The 25706-nt window shown below is 51.7% G+C and overlaps 1 protein-coding gene across 1 annotated transcript; it reads left to right on the plus strand.

Moving 5' to 3' along the window:
• The first annotated feature begins 625 nt into the window (after nt 1-625).
• On the plus strand, nt 626-24816 carry LOC132581989 (tubulin beta-4B chain-like). The gene is made up of 4 exons (XM_060253504.1): nt 626-739; nt 16639-16747; nt 18860-18970; nt 23154-24816. The coding sequence occupies exons 1-4, from the start codon at nt 683-685 to the stop codon at nt 24209-24211; spliced, it is 1335 nt and encodes a 444-aa protein (XP_060109487.1). The 5' UTR covers nt 626-682; the 3' UTR covers nt 24212-24816.
• The last annotated feature ends 890 nt before the right edge of the window (nt 24817-25706 follow it).

Below are 25706 nucleotides of genomic sequence, written 5' to 3' on the forward strand. Positions count from 1 at the left end.
AGCTGGGGACTCATTTGACCGACCTCGGAAGGATGGAAGGCTGAGTCAACCTGGAGCCGGCTACCTGAACCCAGCTTCTGCCGGGGTTCAAACTCAGGTTGTGAGTAGAGTTTAGGACTGCAGTACTGCAGCTTTAACACTCTGTGCCACGGGGCTCTTAAGGTAAAGGTAGCCCCCTGTGCAAGCACCAGTCGTTTCCGACTCTGGGGTGACGTTGCTTTCCCAGTGTTCTCACGGCAGACTTTTGACGGGGTGGTTTGCCCTTGCCTTTCCCAGTCCTCTACACTTTCCCCCCAGCAAGCTGGGGACTCCTTTGACCGACCTCGGAAGGGTGGAAGGCTGAGTCAACCTCGAGCCGGCGACCTGAACCCAGCTTCCGCCGGGATCGAACTCAGGTCGGGAGCAGAGAGTTCAGATCACAGTAATGCAGTCCTGCTGCTTTGCCACTCTGCCCCACGGGAGTTCCCCGATTCCCTTCTAGAAGAGCCCGCAGCCGTCTAACCCCCGCAACCCGGACCGAGGGCGCCCCCGAGCATGCATAGAGCGCCTCCCCTCCGCAGAGGGGAGGGCGCACATGCGCAGTGGCGGCGGAGGCCCCTCCCTCCCGGGCGGGGCGGCCTTTAAGGCGCAGCCGGCGGGGCGGGGGCGGCAGAAGAGCGGCGGGGGCGGCGAGCAGCGGACCATGCGGGAGATCGTGCACCTGCAGGCCGGCCAGTGCGGCAACCAGATCGGGGCCAAGGTCAGGCCGGGCACCCCCCCCCTCTGCTTTCCCCGCAGGGCCTGCCCGCCGGTGGCCCCCTCCGAAGCCGCGGTGGGGCTGGAATCCCCTGCCGGGCGCCGCTCTCCGCAATGCGGCCCCGACTGCCCTCCTGCAAAGGCGGCTTGCTCCAAGGCGCGCCCCCGGGCCGGGTGGGGGGAGGGCGCGCGCCCCCTGGAGCCCTCTGGACGCGGATCCCGTCGTCGGGGGGGGGGGAGGGAGTAGGGTTGCCAATCCCCAGGTGGCGGCAGGGGAGCCCCCGGTTTGGAGGCCCTCCCCCCACTGCTGGGTCATCAGAAAGCGGGGGGGGGAGGGAAATGTCTGCTGGGCGCTCCGTTATGCCCTATGGAGACCGATTCCCATAGGGTAGAATGGAAAATTGATCCGGGGGGGGGGGGGGGCTATTTTGGAGGTAGAGGCACCAAATTTTCCGCATAGCGTCCGACGCCTCTCCTCAGAACACCCCGCAAGTTTCAAAACGATCGGACCGGGGGCCCAGTTCTGTGAGCCCCCAATGAAGGCGCCCCTATCCTTCATTCTTTCCTATGGCAAGAAGGCATTGAACAGGTCTGCAGTCCCTTTCAGTGGGGTGGCCAGAACTCCCTTTGGAGTTCGGACATGCTTGTCACACCGTTGCTCCTGGCTCCGCCCCCAGTCTCTTGGCTCCACACACCCCCAAAGTCTCCTGGTTCCACCCCCAAAGTCCCCAGATATTTCTTGAATTGGACCTGGCAACCCTAGAATGGGAAGGTGCCAGTTGGGCTGCGGGACCAGGAGCTGCCTCCCCTACTCAGCAGTGCTGGGGAGGACCTGCAAAGACCCTCAAGACTGACGTGGATAGCACAGGGGAGGGGTGGGTTAGTAGAAGGCAGTCTCTTGTATGATTGGGGGCTGTGGTTCAGTGGCAGAGCCTCTGCTTGGCATGCAGAAGGTTCCAGGTTCAATTCCCAGCATCTCCAGTTAAAAGGACCAGGCAGGAGGGGATGGGAAAGACCTTGACCTGAGACCCTGGCTCAGTGGCAGAGCCTCTGCTTGGCAGGCAGAAGATCCCAGGTTCAATCCTCGGCATCTCCAGTTGAAAAGGACCAGGCAGGAGGGGATGGGAAAGACCTTGACCTGAGACCCTGGCTCAGTGGCAGAGCCTCTGCTTGGCATGCAAAAGGTCCCAGGTTCAATCCCCGGCATCTCCAGTTAAAAGGACCAATCAGGAGGGGATGGGAAAGACCTTGACCTGAGACCCTGGCTCAGTGGCAGAGCCTCTGCTTGGCATGCAGAAGATCGCAGGTTCAATCCCCAGCATCTCCAGTTAAAGGACCAGGGAGGAGGTGATGGGAAAGTCCTCGACCTGAGAGCCTGGCTCAGTGGCAGAGCCTCTGCTTGGCACGCAGAAGGTCCCAGGTTCAATCCCCAGCATCTCCAGTTAGAAGGACCAAGCAGGAGATGATGAGGAAGACCTTGACCTGAGACACTGGCTCAGTGGTAGAGCCTCTGCTTGGCATGCAGAAGTTCCCAGGTTCAATCCCCGGCATTGAGGAGGGATGGTAACTCAGTGGTAGAGCATCTGCTTCATAAGCAGAAGGTCCCAGGTTCAATCCACGGCATCTCCAACTAAAAAGGGTCCAGGCAAGTAGATGTGAAAAACCTCAGCTTGAGACCCTGGAGAGCCACTGCTGGTCTGAGTAGACAATACTGACATTGATGGACCGAGCATCTGATTCAGTATAAGGCAGCTTCATATGTTCATCTCCAGTTCAAAGGACCAGGCAGGAGGTGATGGGAAAGACCTTGGCCTGAGACCCTGGCTTAGTGGTAGAGCCTCTGCTTGGCATGCAGAAGGTCCCATGTTCCATCCCCAGCATCTCCAGTTGAAAGGACCAGGCAGGAGATGATGGGAAAGACTTTGACCTGAGACCCTGGCTCAGTGGCTGAGCCTCTGCTTGGCATGCAGAAGGTCCCAGTTTCAATTCCCAGCATCTCCAGTTAAAAGGACCAGGCAGGAAGGGATGGGAAAGACCTTGACCTGAGACCCTGACTCAGTGGTAGAGCCTCTGCTTGGCATGCAGAAGGTCCCAGGTTCCATCCCCGGCATCTCCAGTTGAAAGGACCAGGCAGGAAGTGATGGGAAAGACCTTGGCCTGAGACCCTGGCTCAGTGGCAGAGCCTCTGCTAGGCATGCAGAAGGTCCCAGGTTCCATCCCCGGCATCTCCAGTTGAAAGGACCAGGCAGGAACTGATGGGAAAGACCTTGACCTGAGACCCTGACTCAGTGGCAGAGCCTCTGCTTGGCATGCAGAAGGTCCCAGGTTCCATCCCCGGCATCTCCAGTTGAAAGGACCAGGCAGGAAGTGATGGGAAAGACCTCAGCCTGAGACCCTGGAGAGCTGCTGCCAGTCAGAGCAGACAATACTGACACTGAGTGACCAGCTTTCTGATTCAGTGTGAGGCCTTTCCCATGTGATTCACATGGGTTTGCCAGGTGGAGTGAGAACCAGCTACGGTAAGAGTTGCCCCTTGTTTTTACAGGCTTCCAGTGTTTGTCAAGATTAGAGGGGCAGTCTTGGGGCATTAAAAGCCACTGCTTCTCAAAGACAGGTTGGGGTATCAGCGCCTTTCAGACAGTTCCCCAAAAAGCCTTGAGCTCTCTCTGGCTCATGGTTGGAATAACCTCCTGTGTACTGTGGTTTGCCCTGAATGACTGGTTGTGGGGGTTGGGGGGGGGGGGATGAGGGATGTGTTCTGTCCCAGCATCCTTGAAAAGGCCAAAACATCTTGGCAGCCCAGAGCTTTCTGGTGCTTGCCTTGCCTGTGAGCTGCTGGTGTCGGGAGATTACAGGCTTCTCCGCTCCCTGTTCGTCCTTAAGGCTTCCCCCCACCCCCTTTCTCCCAGGAAGTAGGTCAGCAACTCAACCCGTTTGCCCGTCATCGCTCCACCCTTGGCAGTAATGTGAACTCCCGGCACCAAAAAGGGAGGAGGAAGGAGGCAGCTTTCTTAGGCTCTGGAAACCTGAGCTGGCAGCTTGCAGGCTCGCCTCCTCTCCTCTCGGTCTTTATGTCACTGGCTACACAGATTGAGGGGGGGGGGGAGGTGTGAAAAGGCAGCTGCTTCCCGCCCCCCCTTGAGCCCAGAGTTGGCATAGTTGTGGGTGAAGCCTCACACTGTGCAGTGACTCCTCCGTGCAAAGCGTGCTTTCCACCCAAACATTTCATGTCGGGCGAGCTTTTGTGAGATGTCAACTTTGCTTACAGCCAGTTTGGCGTAGTGGTTAAGTGTGCAGACTCTTATCTGGGAGAACCGGGTTTGATTCCCCACTCCTCCACTTGCAGCTGCTGGAATGGCCTTGCGTCAGCCATAGCTCTCTTATCTGGGAGAACCGGATTTGATTCCCCACTCCTCCACTTGCAGCTGCTGGAATGGCCTTGGGTCAGCTGCAGCTCTGGCAGAGCAGTCCATGAAAGGGCAGCTTCTGTCTGAGCTCTCTCAGCCCCCCCTACCTCACAGGGTGTCTGTTGTAGGGGAGGAAGATAAAGGATATTATGAGCTGCTCTGAGATTCAGGGTGAAGGGCGGAATAAAAATCCAATGTCGTCGTCTTCTTAGGGTTGAGCATGGTGCAGTGTTTAGGGGGGTGCAGTAGGAACTGCAAGACCCAGGTTCAAATGCCCACTCTGCTGCAGAAGCTTGCTTGGGAGACCTTGGGCTTGTCACACGCTTTCAGCCTAACCTGCCTCATGGGGTCGTTGTGAGAAGCAAACGGAGGAGGGGGCAACCCACGTTGTTCCCGTTGAGGAGAATGGCAGGGTGTAAAAGGATTTAAAAAAGAAGACTGCAGATTTCTACCCCGCCCTTCTCTCTGAATCAGAGTCTCAGAGTGACTTACGCTCTCCTTTATCTTCTTCCCCCACAACAGATAGCCTGTGAGGTAGGTGGGGCTGAGAGAGCTCTTACAGCAGCTGCCCTTTCAAGGACAACCTCTTCCAGAGCTATGGCTGACCCAAGGCCATTCCAGCAGCTGCAAGTGGAGGAGTGGGGAATCAAACCCGGTTCTCCCAGATAAGAGTCTGCACACTTAACCACTACACCAAACTGGCTCTCAGGAGACAGACACCCTGTGAGGTTGGTGGGACTGAGAGAGCTTTTCCAGAAGCTGCCCTTTCAAGGACAGAGCCTCAGAGCGGCTTACAATCTCCTTTATCTTCAACAGACACCCTGTTAGGTGGGTGAAGCTGAGAGAGCTCTCACAGAAGCTGCCCTTTCAAGGACAACTCTGCCAGAGCGATGGCCATTCCAGCAGCTGCAAGTGGAGGAGTGGGGAATCAAACACATTTATCGCAGATTGAACTTCAGATGTTTGAGAGCTGGGAGGGAGAGAGGAAGGAAGGGAAGAGAGAGGTGGAAAGAAAGTGGCTTTAATTTTAAATGCAATCTCCAAGCTGCTGGGAGGCTTGGCTTGAAAGTATTTGATTATCATGATCCACTTCAATAATTAATATTATGAAGTAAGTATATATAATCCATTTACAAAACGCATGTAAGCACAGTACATCAAAACAATTGGTCCAAAGTGCTTCGTGCTGCAAAGGGCTTGTAAGTCAAGGTGCCTGTGCAGATTTTTCTTCCAAAAGGAATATAATCTTTTGAGGGACGTTGGGGAATCTTCAGATACATTCCTTTTGGAAGAAAAATCCGCACAGGCCCCTTGACTTACAAGCACTTTGCACTTTAAACTGTTTTGATGTAACTGTGCTTAGATGTTATCAAAGATTTCAGGTTTTCACGGCTGGTAACATTAGGGTTTGTAGAATCTTTCGGGCTCAAGTGCCATGTTCTACTGGAGAAAGTTTTCCTTCCAGACGTTTCTTAGATGTGCTTAGATGCGTTTTGGAAATGAATTATATGTACTTAACCTCATAATGTTAATTATTGAAATGGATCATGATGATGGAATACTTTGAAGTTTCATATACAAATAATTACAGGTATGTTTTTGATTGTATTCGTTATTTGTCGCGGTTTTTTTCCTGGTTTTTCATCCTACTCCGTGATTCTCTCCTCTGTTGTATTTTTTTGTGTGCCTTGGCAAAGTGATTTAAAGAGACAAACGCCTTCTCCAAGCCAGCCAACGGGGCAGTGGGGGCTTCAAGAGCCACATAATATATGTGAAAGAGCCACATGCAGCTTCCGAGCCACAGTTTGGCTGCCGCTGTTGTGGGGGAAGGCTTGTCTTCCACACGTAAATGCCCCATGCGGTCTGCAGTAGAGGCCCATGCAAATGTGCCAGCTTGCAGGGAGCTGGACCTGAGCCATTCGGACAGAGCTGGCGACCTCCTTCCTCTCTGCCTCTGAGCTCCCTCAGCAGCTGGGAGGAGAACCAAGCTAGGAATAACTCGGAACCTGTTTTGCTCCAATGGGCCGCTCCTTCTTAAGGCCCTTTCCCAGGCGTTTATTTATGGCCTGCAGCAGTTTCTGCTGTTAAGCTGTGGCCCGGTTGGATGGCAGTTGCGCCCCTCGCCGATAACATCTGTTTGAAATTACGGCTAAGACCCGGACGGGGCGTGGGGGGGTGGGGTGGGATCTGAGGGCATTAATAAGTAGAAAGAGCTTAAAGACTTAACCGCACAGATGCACCCTGCATGCACGCACGCGCTGGTTGGGGGACCAAGCCGCAGATTTTATCCTGACCTGAAGTCTGGTTATTACAGTTGTCCGGAGTTGCACTGCGATTACTGTGGCCAAACTGTGGCTTGAGAGCCCCATGTGGCTCTTTCACACATGTTGTGTGGCTCTCAAAGCCCTCACTGTCTTGTCGGACAGCTTGGAGAAATCAAATCAGCTAGTATCATAATGCCCCTGTATAAATCGATGGTGCGGTCTCATTTGGAGTACTGTGTGCAGTTCTTGTCGCCGCACCTCAAAAAGGATATTATAGCATTGGAGAAAGTGCAGAAAAGGGCAACTAGAATGATGAAAGGTTTGGAACATTTTCCCTATGAAGAAAGGTTGAAACGCTTGGGACTCTTTAGCTTGGAGAAACGTCGACTGCGGGGTGACATGATAGAGGTTTACAAGATTATGCATGGGATGGAGAAAGTAGAGAAAGAGGTACTTTTCTCCCTTTCTCACAATACAAGAACTCGTGGGCATTCGATGAAATTGCTGAGCAGACAGGTTAAAACGGATAAAAGGAAGTACTTCTTCACCCAAAGGGTGATTAACATGTGGAATTCACTGCCACAGGAGGTGGTGGCGGCCACAAGCATAGCCACCTTCAAGAGGGGTTTAGATAAAAATATGGAGCACAGGTCCATCAGTGGCTATTAGCCACAGTGTGTGTGTATATATAATTTTTTTTGCCACTGTGTGACACAGAGTGTTGGAATGGATGGGCCGTTGGCCTGATCCAACATGGCTTCTCTTCTGTTCTTCAGTGACACAGAGTGTTGGACTGGATGGGCCGTTGGCCTGATCCAACATGGCTTCTTTTATGTTCTTATGAGAAGGCATTTAAAGTCTCTTTAAATCCCTTGTCCAAGCCAAGGCAGCTGGCAGCTTGAGGACTGCGTTTAAAGTTGCTTTCTTTCCACCTTTCTCTCCCTCCCCCATCTATTTGCCTCCTTCCCTCCCAGCTCTCAAGCATCTGATGTTCGTGTCTTGGTGGCTCTCAAACATCTGGTGTTTATTCTACGTGGCTCTTACCTTAAGCAAGTGTGCCCCCCCTGCTCTGTAGGCTTCTTGGTGCACGTATGTGTGAATAATTGTGTGTGTTCTATCTGAGCTCCACTCCTCTATGGAACAGACTTTGGGGGGAGGGTCTGGGGCATGATCCTGTGCAGCGCCCAGCTTAGCATTACCAATCCCCAGGTGGGGGCAGGGGATCCTCGGATCGGAGGCCCTCCCCCGCTTCAGGGTTATCAGAAAACGGGGGGGGAGGGAAATGTCTGTTGGCACTCCATTGTTCCCTATGGAGACCTTCCCATAGGCCATAATGGAGAATTGATATGCATGTATCTGGGGCTCTGGGAGAGCTGTTTTTTGAGGTAGAGGCACCAAATCGTCAGCATGAAGAAGAAGACCACAGATTTATACCCCGCCCTTCTCTCTGAATCAGAGTCTCAGAGCAATTTACAATCTCCTTTATCTCCTTCCCCCACAACAGACACCCTGTGAGGTGGGTGGGGCTGAGAGAGCTCTCTCAGAAGCTGCCCTTTCAAGGACAACTCCTACAAGAGCTGTGGCTGACCCAAGGCCATTCCAGCAGGTGCAAGTGGAGGAGGGGGGAATCAAACCCAGTTCTGCCGGATAAGAGTCTGCACACTTCACCACTACACCAGACTGGCCCTCCAGGTATCTGTGCAGGTATCTGGGGTTCTGGGAGAGGTGTATTTTGAGGTAGAGGCACCAAATTGTCAGCATGGCACCCAGTGCCTCTCCTCAAAACACCCCCCAACTTTCAAAAAGATCAGACCAGGGGGTCCAAGTCTATGAGCCCCCAAAGAAAGTGCCTCTATCCTTCATTAATCCAAATGGAGGGAAAGCATTTAAAAGGTGTGCAGTCCCTTTAAATGTGATGGCCAGAACTCCCTTTGGAGTTCAATTATGCTTGTCCCAACCTTGCTCCTGGCTCCACCCCCAAAGTCTCCTGGCTCTACTCCCAAAGTCCCCCCAAGATTTCTTGAGTCAGACCAGCCAACCATAGCCCAGCTGGCCGGGGCCTCACCCTTTACAGGAAAGAAGAGCCCTCTTGCTTCCCTGCATACGTCCCTCTCACAGGACAAAGCAAGCAGCCGTTGTTCTCTCTGGCTGGGTTTTTGGGGTGCATAGCATGCCCTTCCTTGTGGCACTTAAAAGCTGTGCTGGGACTACCTTTGGGGGGGGGCACAGGTTAAATGAGAAAGTTCCCTTTGAAGGCACAGCCATGCCACTGGGATTCCAGCGCTTCATTTCCCTCGACGGGAGGACAGGAAAAAAACTGGGAACCTCTTGTACTGGGGAGAGCCCTAGAGAAGGGCCTGGCTTCTGAAACCTTCCTGCGTCCTTGGGCGGTGGGGTGAGCTGGGCAGAGAGAAACCGTCAGCCATGTCGGCTGGCTTCTCTCCTCCCCGCAGAGCGTCAGGCCGCCTCGCCGCCGTCTGCTCTCTCCGGGCTGGGTGGATTTACGACTGCAGCTCTGGCCTCTGCCTGGTGGGCCAGCCGCTTTCTGTGCGGGGAGGGAGGGGGAGGCGAAGAAGGATAGGGTGACTCCTGCGCCTCTTCTCGGGCTCTCCCGTTCAGGTTCTCACAGGCTGCCGGGTATAAATAGAATCTGCCACTCATGCTGCAGCGAGGGAGACTCCATTTTGTGGCAGGACGTGTGGAGAAAGGACCGGGGATGCGTGCCCAGAACTTCTTAGTGAGGGCGCCCTAGTTGTGGACTGGCGGGGAGTGGGTGGGTGGGTGGAGAGAGGAGGAATCCTGGCTCCAGGAGAAACGGCTTCTGGCTAAAGCTGGATCCTCGTACTGATGAAACTGGAGAGGGGAGACTCAAAATGGGGTGGGTTATTGGAAGCAGGTGCAAGCGCCATGTTTCTGGCACATATATCCCTACCTTTAAGAGAGGAGATCTTCCGAAAATTGTCTTTTCCCCACCCCCCTGTAATACCTTGCAAAATATTTCAGAAAGCAAAAGAGTTCATAGAATCCTAGAGTTGGAAGGGACCTCCAGGGTCATCTAGTCCAACCCCCTGCACAATGCAGGAAACTCACAAATTATTGTTCAGTCACACAGCTGAGTCCGACTCTTTGTGACCCCCTGGACAAAGTCACACCAGGCTCTCCTGTCTTCCACCATCCTCCAAAGTCTGCTCAAATTTGTGTTTGTTGCATCCAGTCACGCTGTCCAGCCATCTCATCTTTTGCCGTCCCCTTCTTCTTTCCAGTTTGGAGAGCCAGTTTGGTGTAGTGGTGAAGTGTGCGGACTCTTATCTGGGAGAACTGGGTTTGATTCCCCACTCCTCCACTTGCACCTGCTGAAATGGCCTTGGGTCAGCCATAGCTCTGGCAGAGGTTGTCCTTGAAAGGGCAGCTGCTGTGAGAGCCCTCTCCAGCCCCACCCACCTCACAGGGTGTCTGTTGTGGGGGAGGAGAGTAAAGGAGATTGTGAGCCACTCTGAGACTCTTCGGAGTGGAGGGCGGGATATAAATCCAATATCTTCTTCTTCTTCTTCTTCTTTCGCCTCCCCCTAAATTCACAGGATCCTCATTGCTGTCAGATGGCCATCTAGCCTCTGCTGAAAAACCTCCAAGGAAGGAGAGCCCACCACCTCCCGAGGAGGAAGCCTGTTCCACTGAGGAACCGCTCTAACGGTTAGGAAGTTCTTCCTCATGTTGAGCCAGAAACTCTTTTGATTTAATTTCAACCCATTGGTTCTGGTCCTCCCTTCCAGAGCCACAGAAAACAATTCCACCCCATCCTCTGGATGACAGCCCTTCAAGTACTTGAAGATGGGGATCCCATCACCTCTCAGCCACCTCCTCTCCGGGCTAAACATGCCCAGCTCCTTCAACCTTTCTTCACAGGACTTGGTCTGCAGCAAGGTTTGCAAGAGTAATTTTCCTGCAGCCTCTCACAAACATAGAGCTGGATATCTGGTCCAACCCAGTTGTACAGTGCAGGGAATTCATAGCCACCTCCCCTATTGACCTCTGCTCTATGGCCAAAGAAAGGCAGAAAACTCCCAGGATTCCTGGGCCAATCTGACCTGGAAGAAAATTCCTTTCTGACTCCAAAGTGGCGATTTCCAGTGTCCTGTGCATATAAGAAAGTCCACCAGAGCCAAGCCGTGGCCTATTCCTTCCTGCTCTCCTTCTCATGATCTTCCTAAATTTATAGTGAGAACGGAACTGGGGGCTCCCTGGCCCAGTCTGGCCACTGGGCTCTAGTAACTGGGGGAGGGCGGTATTTGCGAGTTTCCTGCATTGTGCAGGGGGTTGGGCTACATGACCCTGGAGGTCCCTTCCAACGCTAGGATTCTATAACTCTTGTGCCTGTATTGAAAAACTAACCTGCTGGAGTCTTCCTTGCTGTGTTTGACGCCTTCAGGTGGGTAGCCATTTTCAGACCAACAGACGTTTTACTCTGGGGAATAAGCTTTCGTGTGCATGCGTTCTCTCTTAGATACCTGAAGAAGTGTATCAGAAGAAGTGTGCATGCACGAAAGCTTATCCCCGGAAATATCGGGGGGGGGGGGCAGGGTTTGTAGCAGAAATTCCTTTGCATATTAGGCCACACACCCCTGATGTATCCAATCCTCCAAGAACTTACAGTAGGCCTTATACGAAGTGCTCTGTAAGCCCTTGGAGGTTTGGCTACATCAGAGGGGTGTGGCCTAATAGGCAAAGGAGTTCCTGCTACAAATAAAGCCCAGGTCCTAAGACTGTCTCATTACCTCACGTTAGAGTTGCCAACTCAGAAAATTTCTGGGGACTTTGGGGGTGGAGCCAGGAGACCTTCCCAGAAAATTCCTGGGGACTTTGGGGGTGGAGCCAGGAGACCTTCCCATTCCCTAGCAACAGACATACCTCATGCTAAGGATACAGGGCTTTTTTGGTAGCAGGAACTCCTTTGCATATTAGGCCATGCTCCCCTGATGTAGCCAATCCTCCTGGAGCTCACAGTCGGCCCTGTACTAAGAGCCCTGTAAGCTCTTGGAGGATTGGCTGCATCAGGAGGGTGTGGCCTAATATGCAAAGGAGTTCCCATTACAAAAAAAAGCCCTGCCCAAAATAAAACTGTGCCAGTCTTAAAGGTGTGTGACTTGTGTGTACCTAAACCACGTAGGGGTCTCCAGCCTTTTTAAACCTGTGATCACCAATAAAATTTTGAGGAGGGGGTGGGGGTGGAGACCAGCACCCCCAAAATGGCAGGAATCGGAGCCAGTCACTAAAATGGCTGCCACGGGAGATGGAATCGAACACAGCGCCTCCCTCCCAACTTTGCAGTAGCAGGAAACCCTTTCATTTGAATGAGGGAAGCCAGTAACAAATTCTACCTTACAGTAACTCTACCCACTTGGTGGGTGCTATGGTGCACCAAGGCACCATGGTTGGTTTGGTGCAGTGGTTAGGAGCGCAGAATCTGATCTGGGAAAACTGGGCTTGATTCCCGACTCCTTCTCTGCATGCAGCTGCTGGGTGACCTTGGGCAAGCTGCAGTTCTCGAAAGAGCTCTCTTAGCCCCGTTGACCTCACAGGGTGTCTGTTGTGGGTAGAAGATGATGATATTGGATGTATATCCCACCCTCCACTTAGAGTCTCAGAACGGCTCATAATCTCCTTTACCTTCCTCCCCCACAACAGACACCCTGTGAGGTGGATGGGGCTGAGAGAGCTCTCCCAGAAGCTGCCCTTTCAGGGACAACTCCCGCGAGAGCTCTGGCTGACCCAAGGCCATGCCAGCAGATTCAAGTGGAGAAGTGGGGAATCAAACCCGGTTCTCCTAGATAAGAGTCTGCGCACTTTGCCACTATACAAAACTGGCTCTCTTACAGGTGGACCCGGTTGGATGGTAGAACAGAACTGTAGTTCTTAGCGACACCTGGTTTTCCTTCGGCCTAGTTATATCTACCTTGCGTGAGAGGGGGAAGGTAAAAGCCCTGACATTAATGTACACCTCAAGCTGCCTTGTTCTAAATTGGACCTTTGGTCCATCAAATGCAGACCGATTCCCCACTCACCTTAGGCCGCTCTCACGCTCCTCTTCTTTGCCCCGGGGGCTGAAACTTGCTTCGGCTTTTTCGTGCAGCAAACAGAAACAGGGTTTTAGAGGAGCTTGTTTGCTGCGCGAAAAAGGTGGCGTGGGTTGCAGCCCTGGGGCAGATAGTGTGAAATCCAACGGAAGCTCCACGGAGAAGAAGAGAGTGAGAGAGGCATAAGGCTAGTGGGGAATCAGTCTCAGTCTTGTCTACTCAGACCAGCAGCTGCCCTCCAGGATCTCAGGCAGAGGTCTTCCCCATCACTTCCTGACTGGTCCTTTTAACAGGAGATTCTGCTGGGGATTGAACTTGGGACCTTCTGCATGCCGAGCAGAGGCTCTAACGCTAACCCCATGCGTGAAGCTGCCTTATACTGAATCAGACCATTGATCCCTTGAGACTAGCAGGCACTCTCCATTAATACATTAAGGGGAGGGACGGTGGCTCAGTGGTAGAGCATCTGCTTGGTAAGCAGAAGGTCCCAGGTTCAATCCCCGGCATCTCCAACTAAAAAGGGTCCAGGCAAGTAGGTGTGAACAGCTTGAGACTTTGGAGAGCCGCTGCCAGTCTGAGTAGACAAGATTGACTTTGATGGACCGAGGGTCTGATTCAGTATAAGGCAGCTTCAGATGTTCAATACTTTATTTATTGGGCCATTTCTCCCCTGCCTTTCCTCGTGGTCAAGGGAGGCTGCCACTGTGAAGGTCCCCTCATAGAAAACCTTCCATAATCTCCTAAAATCTGCAAAGGAGTGTTTTTCAAAGACGAAGAGCCAGATTGGAGACCAGCAAGATTTAGGGGGGCGTGAGCTTTTGAGAGTCGCAGTTCTCATCAGATAACCGCTGGGAATGTTGTTGGTTTCCGCCATGCTGCTGGATTCGAATCTGGATCTTGTGCAGCAGACCAAACAGGGTCCCCTTGCTGTCCTTCTGCTGCTCAAATGGAGGGTGAAGAGACAAAGACCCGCCCAAGGAACTGAGCTCATAATGTTCACTTCTGCGTGAAACGGAATCCCCCTCTTCAGAGGCCAGGGCGAGAGAAGCTGCTGACAGAGTGAAGACGGGCCCGGCACCCGTCTGCCTTCTTGGGCTTTTGAGATAATGATGGCCAGGCAGTCTGCCCTAATCAGGATTAAGGGGGGGGGGGGTTTGGTACTGATACCTCTGGGGGAGGTTGGCCAGGTATCCGAGCGCTCCAGCAGGAGGCAGGTGTAAAATGACACGGCGAGAGGACATTCATGGTTCTCCCGGATGCCATCTGGAGCGATGAAGAAATGCATCCGCCTCACGTTGCTTCTCTTCTTCCTCTCCCCCCCCCCTCCAACAAATGTATGGGATTCATAAGCTCACAGCAATACCTGCAGTGGGATATCCCGAGTGCTTCTTTTTCTCCCTTTCTCACAATACAAGAACTCGAGGGCATTCAATGAAATTGCATTCAATGAAATATATATACGTGTATGTGTGTGTGTGTGTGTGTGTATATATGTATGTATGTATATGTGTATATATATGTATATATACACACACACACTGGCCACTGTGTGACCCAGTGTTGGACTGGATGGGCCATTGGCCTGATCCAACATGGCTTCTCTTATGTTCTTACATGACACAGAGTGTTGGACTGGATGGGCCATTGGCCTGATCCAACAGGGCTTCTCTTATGTTCTTATGTGACACAGAGTGTTGGACTGGATGGGCCATTGGCCTGATCCAACATGGCTTCTCTTATGTTCTTACGTGACACAGAGTGTTGGACTGGATGGGCCATTGGCCTGATCCAACATGGCTTCTCTTATGTTCTTACGTGACACAGAGTGTTGGACTGGATGGGCCATTGGCCTGATCCAACAGGGCTTCTCTTATGTTCTTATGTGACACAGAGTGTTGGACTGGATGGGCCACTGGCCTGATCCAACAGGGCTTCTCTTATGTGACACAGAGTGTTGGACTGGATGGGCCACTGGCCTGATCCAACATGGCTTCTCTTATGTTCTTATGTGACACAGAGTGTTGGGCTGAATGGGCCATTGGCTTGATCCAACATGGCTTCTCTTATGTTCTTACGTTGTGAGGCACTCCAAAGGGATCTGTTGAGGCTGGGTGAGTGGGTGTCAACGTGGCAGATGAGGTTCAGTGTGGCCAAGTGCAAAGTAATGCACATTGGGGCCAAGAATCCCAGCTACAAATACAAGTTGATGGGGTGCAAACTGGCAGAGACTGACCAAGAGAGATATCTTGGGGTCATTGTAGAGAACTCACTGAAAATGTCAAGACAGTGTGCGATTGCAATAAAAAAGGCCAACGCCATGCTGGGAATCATTAGGAAGGGAATTGAAAACAAATCAGCCAGTATCATAATGCCCCTGTATAAATCGATGGTCCAGTCTCATTTGGAGTACTGTGTGCAGTTCTGGTCGCCGCACCTCAAAAAGGATATTATAGCACAGGAAAAAGTCCAGAAAAGGGCAACTAGAATGATTAAAGGTTTGGAACACTATCCCTATGAAGAAAGTTTGAAACGCTTGGGGCTCTTTAGCTTGGAGAGATGTCGACTGCGGGGTGACATGAGAGAGGTTGACAAGATAATGCATGGGATGGAGAAAGCAGAGAAAGAAGTCCTCTTCTCCCTTTCTCACAGTACAAGAACTTGTGGGCCACAGAGTGTTGGACTGGATGGGCCATTGGTCTGATCCAACATGACTTCTTATGTTCGCCTGCTATCTAACATCTGTCAGACAGCTCTCTTGTGCGAGTAATGCAGCGTTTGAATGGGACAAATTAAGTGCTGGAGGACATAAGGAGGGCTACAGGCATAGCTGGCTTTGAGATTAGACACATTCACAGAGGGTGGGTCTGTCAGTGGGTCCAAGTCATTGTGATGAAAGAGAAGAGTAAATCAGAAGAGTTTCCGGTTAAACGTTAGGAAGAACTTCCTGACCATTAGAGCGGTTCCTCAGTGGAACAGGCTTCCTCCTTGGGAGGTGGTGGGCTCTCCTTCCTTGGAGGTTTTTCAACAGAGGCTAGATGGCCATGTGAATTTAGGAGGTGTTTGTGAGTTTCCTGCATTGTGCAGGGGTTGGACTAGATGACCCTGGAGGTCCCCTCCAACTCTAGGATTCTATAAACCTCTGTATTCAGAGGCATCCCACCTCTCAATCCCAAAGCCAGGAGGCAATATCAGGCAAAGGCTTTGTTCTCTATGCCTTGTTGTTGGCCCTCCAGAGAAGCTGATTTGCTGCCATGTGAAATGGATACTGGACTAGATGGACCTTCACTGGTCTGATCCAGCAGGGTTCTTCTGATGTTTTTCTCAGGGGAAGGCCTAGGCCTCTCTGCCCTATTGTTGGCCCTCCAGAGGAACTGGTTGGCCATTGTGTGAGACAGGATGCTGGACTAGATGGACCCTCACTGGTCTGACCCAGAAGGGCTCTTCTGATGTTCTTCTCAGGGAAAGGCCTTGGCCTCTCTGCCATGTTGTTGGCCCTCCAGATGAACTGGTTGTCCCCTGTGTGAGACTGGAGGCTGGACTAAATAGACCCTCCCTGGTCTGACCCAGCAGGGCTCTTCTGATGTTCTTCTCAGGGGAAGGCTTTGGCCTCTATGCCCTGTTGTTGGCCCTCCAGAGGAACTGGTTGTCCCCTGTGTGAGACAGGAGGCTGGAGTAAATAGACCCTCACTGGTATGACCCAGCAAGGCTCTCCTTATGTTCTTCTCAGGGAAGGCCTCAGCCTCTTTGCCCTGTTGTTGGCCCTCCAGAAGAACTGGGTGGCCACTGTGTGACAGAGGAGGCTGGGCTAGATGGACCCTCACTGGTCTGACCCAGCAGGGTTCTTCTGATGTTCTTCTCAGGGGAAGGCCTCAGCCTCTCTGCCTTGTCAATGGCCTCCCAGTGGAACTGGTTGGCCACTGTGTGAGAGATGGTGCTCGACTGGGTGGACCTTTGGTCTGATCCGGCAGGGCTCTTCTGATGTTCTTATGCTTGTTAGGAGCATTTCTTGATAAACTTTCATGAGGACCAAATTCCTGACAGCTGTCCTGTGTGTGCCAGTACAAATCTGCTTTCCTCTCCAGTTCCCAAGAGGCAAAGAGAGATCTTTCAGAGGGATTTGATCATCTGATTATCCCTAACGAATTCACTCTTTTCCAACAGTTCTGGGAAGTCATCAGCGATGAACATGGTATAGATCCCACTGGCACCTACCATGGAGACAGCGATCTTCAGTTGGAGAGGATCAATGTCTACTACAATGAGGCCACAGGTGAGTACAGGTAGTAGTGCCAAATATATACTGGAAGTCAAAGGTCCTTCATAAAATCTCACTGTGGTTCTTGCTGCACAAATCTACATGCCGTCATCCGTTCTTTTCCCACACACCCACGTCCTTCCTTTTCTTCTCTTGCCATGCACTCATAGCCTGTATTCATGCATTCTCCGTTGCGGCCCATAGTTTACGAAATGGCCTGTCTGAGGAAGTTGGGAAGCCTTCCACTCTCTTGACTTTTCACAGACTGTGCAAAACAGAATCATTCGTTGTTTTTACACAAATAGACCTTCACCCAAAGAGTAATTAACACATGGAATTCACTGCCACAGGAAGTGGAGGCAGCTACGAGCATAGACAGCTTCAAGAGGGGACTGGATAAATATATGGAGCAGAGGTCCATCAGTGGCTATTAGCCTCAAAGCGTAGATGGAACATTCTGTTTGGGGCAGTGATATTCTGTCTTCTTGGGGCTCGGGGGGCAACAGTGGGAGGGCATCTGGAGTTGTGGCCCCACTGGGGGTGGGGGGCTGATGGTGTCTTGTTTTTGGCCACTGTGTGACACAGTGTTGGACTGGATGGGCCTTTGGCCTGATCCAACATGGCTTCTCTGATGTTCTTATGTCTGGGGAAGGGATGCTCTGTGTTTCTGGTGCTTGGGGGGCAAGAGTGGGAGGACTTCTGGAGTTCTGGCCCCACTGGTGGACCTCCTGATGGCACCTGGGTTTTTTTGGCTGCTGTGTGACACAGAGTGTTGGACTGGATGGGTCATTGGCCTGATCCAACATGGCTTCTCTTATGTTCTTCTGTGACACAGAGTGTTGGACTGGATGGGTCATTGGCCTGATCCAACATGGCTTTTCTCACGTTCTTATAATGTGATTTCACTGGTTTATACAAGGGTGGCCAACGGTAGCTCTCCAGATATTTTTTTTTTGCCTACAACTCCCATCAACCCCAGCCAGCATGGCCAGTGACTGAGGCTGATGGGAGTTGTAGGCAAAAAAAAAGATCAGGAGAGCTACCGTTGGCCACCCCTGAATTCTACAACCTTTATTTGGATTAACAGTGTAAAACAGCTGCCCATCAGGGGAGGCCGGGATATAAATCTGATAAAATAAAATATAAAAGGGAAGCTATGGATCAGTGTGAAAATTGCATTTTTGGAAGGAAGGGCCTACTACAACATAACAGATTGGTCCAGTAAAATGCACTGTTTTATCTACCCATATGATACTGTGTGACCTGCATTGTTTAAAATGTACTGTTTGGTACTTAACACTTTGTTCTGACGGCAACGCTGTTTCGAAATTCTGCAATTCTTAGTCTTGTTACATAGCTTATTAAATGTATCCTGCAGAGTGCCTTGAATTATGTTGCGCACTTTGCGTTCCTTCTCTGTGAGAAAGACAATCTATAAATAAAAATCGAGTGAAAGCCGATCTGAATTGGTAACACTCACGATCAGTCTAGCGAACAGCGGCTGGCATGTATAAGGATAGCCGGTTTCCCTTCTGCACGTTGTCAGTGTGTTTGACATGACAGTGAAATCTCTAAATTCTGGACAAGCCTGCAGCATCAATACGTCCCACTGCTATAGAACTCTTACCAGATCTTTCCCCCAAGCAGTCGTTGAGAGTTTGGGCAAGTTACCCGTTACAGAAGATCATATTGGATTTATACCCTGCCCTCCACTCTGAATCTCAGAGCAGCTCACAATCTCCTTTACCTTCCTCCCCCATAACGGACACCCTGTGAGGTAGATGGGGCTGAGAGAGCTCTGTCAGAAGCTGCCCTTTCAAGGACAGCTCTGCGAGAGCTATGGCCAACCCAAGGCCATTCCAGCAGCTGCAAGGGGAGGAGTGGGGAATCAAACTCAGTTCTCCCAGATTAGAGTCCATGCACTTAACCACTACACCAAACTGGCTTGACTCTTCCCTTGACGAAGGGCTTTTGCAGGCACACAAGGCAATAACCTGATGTGGGCTTGTACTCTGGGCTTTTCCAAGGCAGATTTACAGGCGAATACTAAAATAATGGGGAAGGGGGCTGTTGTCACAAGTGGGTTCTTGCCCTCATTTTTAAGGCTTTCCCTCTCTCTCTACTCAGGTGGCAAATACGTCCCCCGGGCCGTCTTGGTGGACCTGGAACCCGGCACCATGGACTCCGTCAGGTCTGGACCTTTTGGGCAAATCTTCAGGCCTGACAACTTTGTCTTTGGTAAGGAGCAACCTGGGAAGGTGGTTGGAGAGGTCTTCAAGTTCAGTGTGTCAGATGTAATGTGCTTCTTGCGAAATGGAGAGGAAATGTTAGTAACAGATTTGGGGGTAGTAACTAGCTATGCAGGTAATTACTGAGGAGTATTCCCGCCCTCCAAGGGCTCAAGATAAGTTATAATATTTGATACAACACACACAAAGTGGTTTTAAAGCCAGGGCTGATAACCAAGTGTTTTTAGAAAATGGGTGGGGCTTTTGCCCAGCAGGGCTTCTGATTGGCCATTGGAGATTTGATTGGCTGTACAGATTTTCAAAAACATTGTTTTGGCAGCAGCTGCCACCACAACACAAGAATCTTCATTGGGTGACTGAAGGGAAGCTGTGGCGGCCATTTTGTGTATGGCTGTGCCTCCTGTGGCAGCCATTTTGTGTAGGGCCCTGCCTACTGTGGCAGCCATTTTGTGTAGGGCCCTGCCTCCTGTGGTGGCCATTTTGTGGCTGTGTCCACCACACCGTGTTAGAAAAGAGGTGCCCACAGACTCAAAAAGATTGGGGGTCCCTGGTCTGTGCTGTGTAGGAATGCGCACAAACCTCAAAAACCCAGTTTAGTTTGGGATTCGTGGTCCCTGTCAGCTGTTAGGTTTAAATGACTGCTAGTCGTGTTACTAGTGGGTTTGCTTCCCTCTCCCACAAGTGAAACTGATGAGCAAAATGGCTGCCAGCCTTTTAAACCCAACAGCTCACCTGCAGGCTTCATGCCTCAGCTGTTAGGTTTAAGTGGCCCCAAACAGCCTATTTACAGACAAAATATTTGAGAAGGCGCCTTCACTGAACATCTACTCAGGAACTTCAAACTGGTCTGAGTCTGCACTGAATTTTGGCTCACGAGCCAGTTCATGCCCGTTCCTAATGCAGTGTTCTGTTGAGGCGTGGAAGTTTCTGCCGCAGTGAGCAAGCGTCATCCTCAGTGATTTCAGGAAACTGTGACTCGCTGACGAGTTAAGAAGCATAGCTGTATTTTTCAGAATGTACTTTTGCTGCCTTCTCTCCCCTCCCCGCCTAACCTAGGAAGCCCACTGTCATTTCAGACGCATTTCTAGTAAAAGCCGAGCATTTGGTGCATGCACGCAGGCATAACCTCCATTATCTGCTGTGCCCTGAGCGTTAAGAGCTGCGTGTACCCAATGCAACACAGCTCTTTGTTACAACCACCCTCTCCTTCCACTTGAGAGAGGTGCCCGGGGGCAGAAGCCAGCTCAACAGCTTTTTGGCAAACTGCGTGTCCTGGTTCAGGTTTTACGAGCATGGGTGTGGGCCCAGGTGCTGACTGGGAAGAAGAGGATCTGGAAGTTTTTTTGTGATGCGCAGAGTAGAAGTATATTCTAGCTAGGGTGGGTCAGAAGCGTTTATCCGTGTGTGCCTTAAAATGCGGCTTCTTGAGGGTGATTTCTTTGTGCTGAAAGAGGAGCAGTAACATTCCGTCCTGAGGAAAACCAGCTTTTTTTAAAGCAAGTGGATGCAGACACAGTCGAAATGGGGAACAGGCTCTGTGAAACTTCGTTCAGGTTATACCAGTAATTTTTTTAAAAAATGCACTTGAACGCGAATCTTGAAATGAGAACTTCCTATAATACGGATTGATTAGAACAGGGGTCCCTGATCTTTTTTGAACCTTTAGAAATCTTTGGAATTGACACAGCGCAGGGGGCGCTGCCACAAAATGGCTGCCGCAGGAGGTGAAAATAAGAAAATGGCCGCCACAGCGGCTTAACCTTCAGTCACACAGTGAAGATTCTTGTTCTGCGGTGACCGCTTCTGCCGAAGCAATGCCTTTCTTAAAAGTCTGCACAGCCAGTCAGAAGCCTTGCTGAGTGAAATCCCACCTGGCCTTGTCCACTTTAAAGAACATTCGACGGACGCCTTGTTGGGGTACCTCAGCTTAGAACGTTAAGCATGTTTGGCTGTTGGGTTGCACATGTGTGGTTCTGAAGTAGCCAAGAACTTTTGACTTTCCCATGAAAAGAAATGGTGTAGCTGGTGGAAGGCAGATCGGCCAGGATTTGTGAGAGTTCTGCCTGAAAGCATAGGAGCCTCTTCCAGATGCTACGTTCAGTTTTTTCAAAATATCATAGATCTGCCAGCCTACTGCTTTGAATGGCAGGGAGCCAGACTGCACTTTGGCCACTGTGTGACACAGAGTGTTGGAGCGGATGGGCCATTGGCCTGATCCAACATAGCTTCTCTTATGTTCTCATGTCTGGGGCAGTGATACTCTGTCTTCTTGGTGCTTGGGGGGGCAGAGTGGGAGGGCTTCTAGTGTCCTGGCCCCAATTATGGACCTCCTGAGGGCACCTGGGGTTTTTGGCCACTGTGTGACAGAGTGTTGGACCAGATGGGCCATTGGCCTGATCCAACATAGCTTCTCTTATGTTCTCGTAAGAGCCAGTTTGGTGTAGTGGTGAAGTGTGTGGACTCTTATCTGGGAGAACCGGGGTTGATTCCCCACTCCTCCACTTGCACCTGCTGGAGCGGCCTTGGGTCAGCCATAGCTCTGGCAGAGGTTGTCCTTGAAAGGGCAGCTGCTGTGAGAGCCCTCTCAGCCCCACCCACCTCACAGGGTGTCTGTTGTGGGGGGAGAAGATATGGGAGATTGTAAGCCGCTCTGAGTCTCTGATTCAGAGAGAAGGGCGGGGTATAAATCTACAATTCTTCTTCTTCTCATGTCTGGGGCAGTGATACCCTGTATTCTTGGTGCTTGGGGGGGCACAGTGGGAGGGCTTCTAGTGTCCTGGCCCCACTGATGGACCTCCTGAGGGCACCTGGGGTTTTTGGCCACTGTGTGACACAACATGATCCAACATGGCTTCTCTTACGTTCTCATATCTGGGCATTGATGCTTCGTATTCTTGGTGCTTGGGGGGCAGCAGTGGGAGGACTTCTGGAATTCTGGCCCTGCTGGTGGACCCTTTTAACGGCACCTAGATGGGTCATCGGCCTTACCCAACATGGCTTCTCTAAATGTTCTTACCTAGTTAAATTTGGGATTTTGTAGCATCATGGGTCAGGTATACTCTGTGAATACTTGCTCTTACAAATTTATTTTGAAATGGGTTCAGAAGCTCCTCCTGCTTGCACATCTGGATTTCAGTTCTTGAGTCCATTTTATTTTGTCAGCTTGGAAGAATCTGGGTCAAAATTGGCATCTCCGGGAGATGGACGGAACTCCTTATTTGCATAATAGTTGGTTTTGTCCCCTTACTGATCTCTAGAAACAAAAGGTGGGTTTTGACCGTGTCGTCACCAGTGGCTGCTTCTGACCCGTGTTCCCTCTAAGATGTGTTAGTGCAAGATAGCTCACAGTATTTTAGCTTCTGGCTCAAATGTTTTTGTCTTAGCTTAGGAAACATGGCCCCGGAGCAAACGAACGTATGCTGTAGGTCACAACTTTAATACCAGGAGCTCCCGAAATAGAATTTGCTCACAGGACCCCACAGCTTAGAGCAGAGCTGTCAAACTCATTTGTTATGAGGGCCGGATCTGACATAAATGAGACCTTGTCGGGCCGGTCCATGTCAGGCTGGGGCTGGGACTGGGCCATGTGTGTTCCTATTTAAGATCAGGTAGCAGAGATATAAACTTTATAAAGGACACAGCCAAATACAAATACATTTTTAAAAACTTAAAACATGCTTAAAATGTTAGCACTGATTGGTCTTAAAGATGCTTTCTTTGCATCTCTCCCATGGGATCCAGGGAACTGGGCAAAGGAAGCTCTGGCTCTTTCCTTCCTTCCCCAGGGGACTGGGGGGGGGGGTGGAGGAGCCTCAGCCAATAGAAGGAAGAGAGGCTTGGCTCAGTAGCTCTGCTGTGCGATTGAGAGAGCCTGGCAAAGCAAGCTATTCCTCCCCAAGGGAGGTGCCTCAGCCAGTGGAGAAAATAGAGGCTTTGCTCTGTAGCTCCTGTGCAATTGAGCAAGCCTGGCAAAGCAAGCAGAAGGAAACAAAATATAGGAGAAGGAATCAGATGACAGCCAGTTGCTCGGGGGCCTGATAGGAGTCCTCCGGGGGCCTAATTCAGCCCCCAAACTACATGTTTGACACCTCTCACTTAAGAAGGAGTGTTGCTTCTGACCCAATGGCTTAAAAAAAACCCCAAAACATCCCAACTCTTTTCTTGTTACTTAGGCCAGAGTGGTGCCGGGAACAACTGGGCCAAGGGACACTACACGGAAGGGGCCGAGCTGGTTGACTCCGTCCTGGACGTGGTCAGGAAAGAAGCAGAGAGCTGTGACTGCCTCCAGGGCTTCCAGCTGACCCACTCCCTCGGCGGGGGCACCGGCTCCGGGATGGGCACTCTGCTGATCAGCAAGATCCGAGAGGAGTACCCCGACCGCATCATGAACACCTTCAGCGTGGTGCCGTCGCCGAAGGTCTCGGACACAGTGGTAGAGCCGTACAACGCCACCCTCTCTGTGCACCAGTTGGTGGAGAACACGGACGAGACGTACTGCATCGACAACGAGGCCCTCTACGACATCTGTTTCCGCACCCTCAAGCTCACCACCCCCACCTACGGCGACCTCAACCACCTGGTCTCGGCCACCATGAGCGGCGTGACCACCTGCCTGCGCTTCCCCGGCCAGCTCAACGCCGACCTCCGCAAGCTGGCCGTCAACATGGTCCCCTTCCCCCGCCTCCACTTCTTCATGCCCGGCTTCGCCCCTCTCACCAGCCGGGGCAGCCAGCAGTACCGCGCCCTGACCGTCCCGGAGCTCACCCAGCAGATGTTTGACGCCAAGAACATGATGGCGGCCTGCGACCCCCGCCACGGGCGGTACCTGACCGTCGCGGCCGTCTTCCGCGGCAGGATGTCCATGAAAGAAGTGGACGAGCAAATGCTCAACGTGCAGAACAAGAACAGCAGCTACTTTGTGGAGTGGATCCCCAACAACGTCAAGACGGCCGTCTGCGACATCCCGCCCCGGGGGCTCAAGATGGCCGCCACCTTCATCGGCAACAGCACCGCCATCCAGGAACTCTTCAAGCGCATCTCGGAGCAGTTCACGGCCATGTTCCGCCGCAAGGCCTTCCTCCACTGGTACACGGGCGAAGGGATGGACGAGATGGAGTTCACGGAGGCCGAGAGCAACATGAACGACCTGGTCTCGGAGTACCAGCAGTACCAAGACGCCACGGCCGAAGAAGGAGAGTTCGAAGAGGAGGCTGAGGAGGAAGTGGCGTGAAGGTCTCCTCTCTGCACCCCTCCCGCGGCTCCTTTTGATCCCCGACAGCCTTCTGAACCGATGGGCCATATTCCTGCGCTGGCATAGACTTGAACGTTTCAAGGCCCACCTTCGAGGAGACCAGAGCTTTCCCCTTACGCCTGTCGATGCCGCGGTGTGAAAACAATCCATGCCGGGGGGGGGGGGTCTTTTTTGTTCAGGAATGGCAGCGGGCAGTAATATGTCTAGCAAAAGCACTACCAAGCCTCTTCTTTCACCGGCTCCTTCCCCTCCCCCCCCCACCTACTCTGCAAAGCGCCTTCTCTGCAGTGTCGTCCATCTTTCGTGTTCTGTGTGGTCGTGTGAATTTTTTTTTGGGGTTCGTTTTCCAGTAATGAGTATGCACTAACTCACAACCTGCATTGTTCTAGAGGTTTTTGTCCCCCACCCCCTTCCCATGTATGTCAGGCTTAAGGGAAAGGTTATTGGAACTGGGCGCGGGGAGGGGGTGGCATGGAAGGTTGGGACTCTCCTTTAGGGTGAAACGTAGTCCCTTTTTGAGTGTGTTTGCTGTCGAAACAAGTGTATGTCTCCACAATAAACTACTGAATATTGGTACAGGCGAATTTTGGCTTTGAGTGTTGTCTTGTTCGATCTACCCTGAAGAAGAAGAAAAGGAAAGAAGATAGTGGATGTATATCCTGCACTCGACTCCGAATCACAGAGTCTCAGAGCAGCTCACAGTCTCCTTTCCCTTCCTCCCCCACAACAGATACCCTGTGAGGCTGGTGGGGCAGAGAGAGCGCTGACAGAAGCTGCCCTTTCAAGGACAGCTCTGCGGGAGCTACGGCTGACCCAAGGCCATTCCAGCAGCTGTAGGTGGAGGAGTGGGGAATCAAACCCAGTTCTCCCAGATGAGAGTCCCCACACTTAAGCACTACACCAAACTGGCTCTCTTTTTGAAGTCTCAAACTTCCGAAAAATGGTGTGTAGCTTTTCTGCATGCGGACACGTGCTCCTGTTTTAAACTGCTTTCCCTTTGTGCAGGCTAGTTGTGCTTTACAACATGTAGAACAAAAAAGTGGAGAGCTGCATTGATACAAAGCAGACTCCAGACGTGGAAGCCGCGTACTGTCTTGTTTTAAGACTAGAACGGGGGCAGTCAAACTTGCTTAACGTAAGAGTCATGTAGCATAAATGTCAGGTGTTTTGAGAGCCGCAACACAATGCCAGATGTTTGAGAGCCGCAAGACAGGAAGGAAGGGAGGGAGAAGAACTTAAAATGCTTTCTCCAAGCCAGCCAATGGGATGGGGTGGGGCTTTGGGAGCCACACAATATGTGCGAAAGAGCCATGTGTGGTTCCTGAGCCTCAGTTTGGCCACACCCAGACTAGAAGAACCCAACTGCAAGCTTTAGAGTTCTGCAATGGTGGGAGTTGATTTTGGTCTCTAGAGAGTTGCTGGGAGCAAGACTGCTTTAGGATAGGGCAGGGGTGGCCAACGGTAGCTCCCCAGA

Source organism: Heteronotia binoei, chromosome 13 (genome assembly GCF_032191835.1).
Source record: "Heteronotia binoei isolate CCM8104 ecotype False Entrance Well chromosome 13, APGP_CSIRO_Hbin_v1, whole genome shotgun sequence".
In the NCBI taxonomy this organism is placed as follows: Eukaryota; Metazoa; Chordata; class Lepidosauria; order Squamata; family Gekkonidae; genus Heteronotia; species Heteronotia binoei.

Bases quoted from the DNA above. Each gene is read 5' to 3' on its own strand.
- LOC132581989 (XM_060253504.1), top strand. From the start codon at position 683: ATGCGGGAGATCGTGCACCTGCAGGCCGGCCAGTGCGGCAACCAGATC. The intron at 740-16,638 runs GTCAGGCCGGGC...CTTTTCCAACAG, and splicing joins GCAACCAGATCGGGGCCAAG to TTCTGGGAAGTCATCAGCGA. The intron at 18,971-23,153 runs GTAAGGAGCAAC...CTTGTTACTTAG, and splicing joins GCCTGACAACTTTGTCTTTG to GCCAGAGTGGTGCCGGGAAC.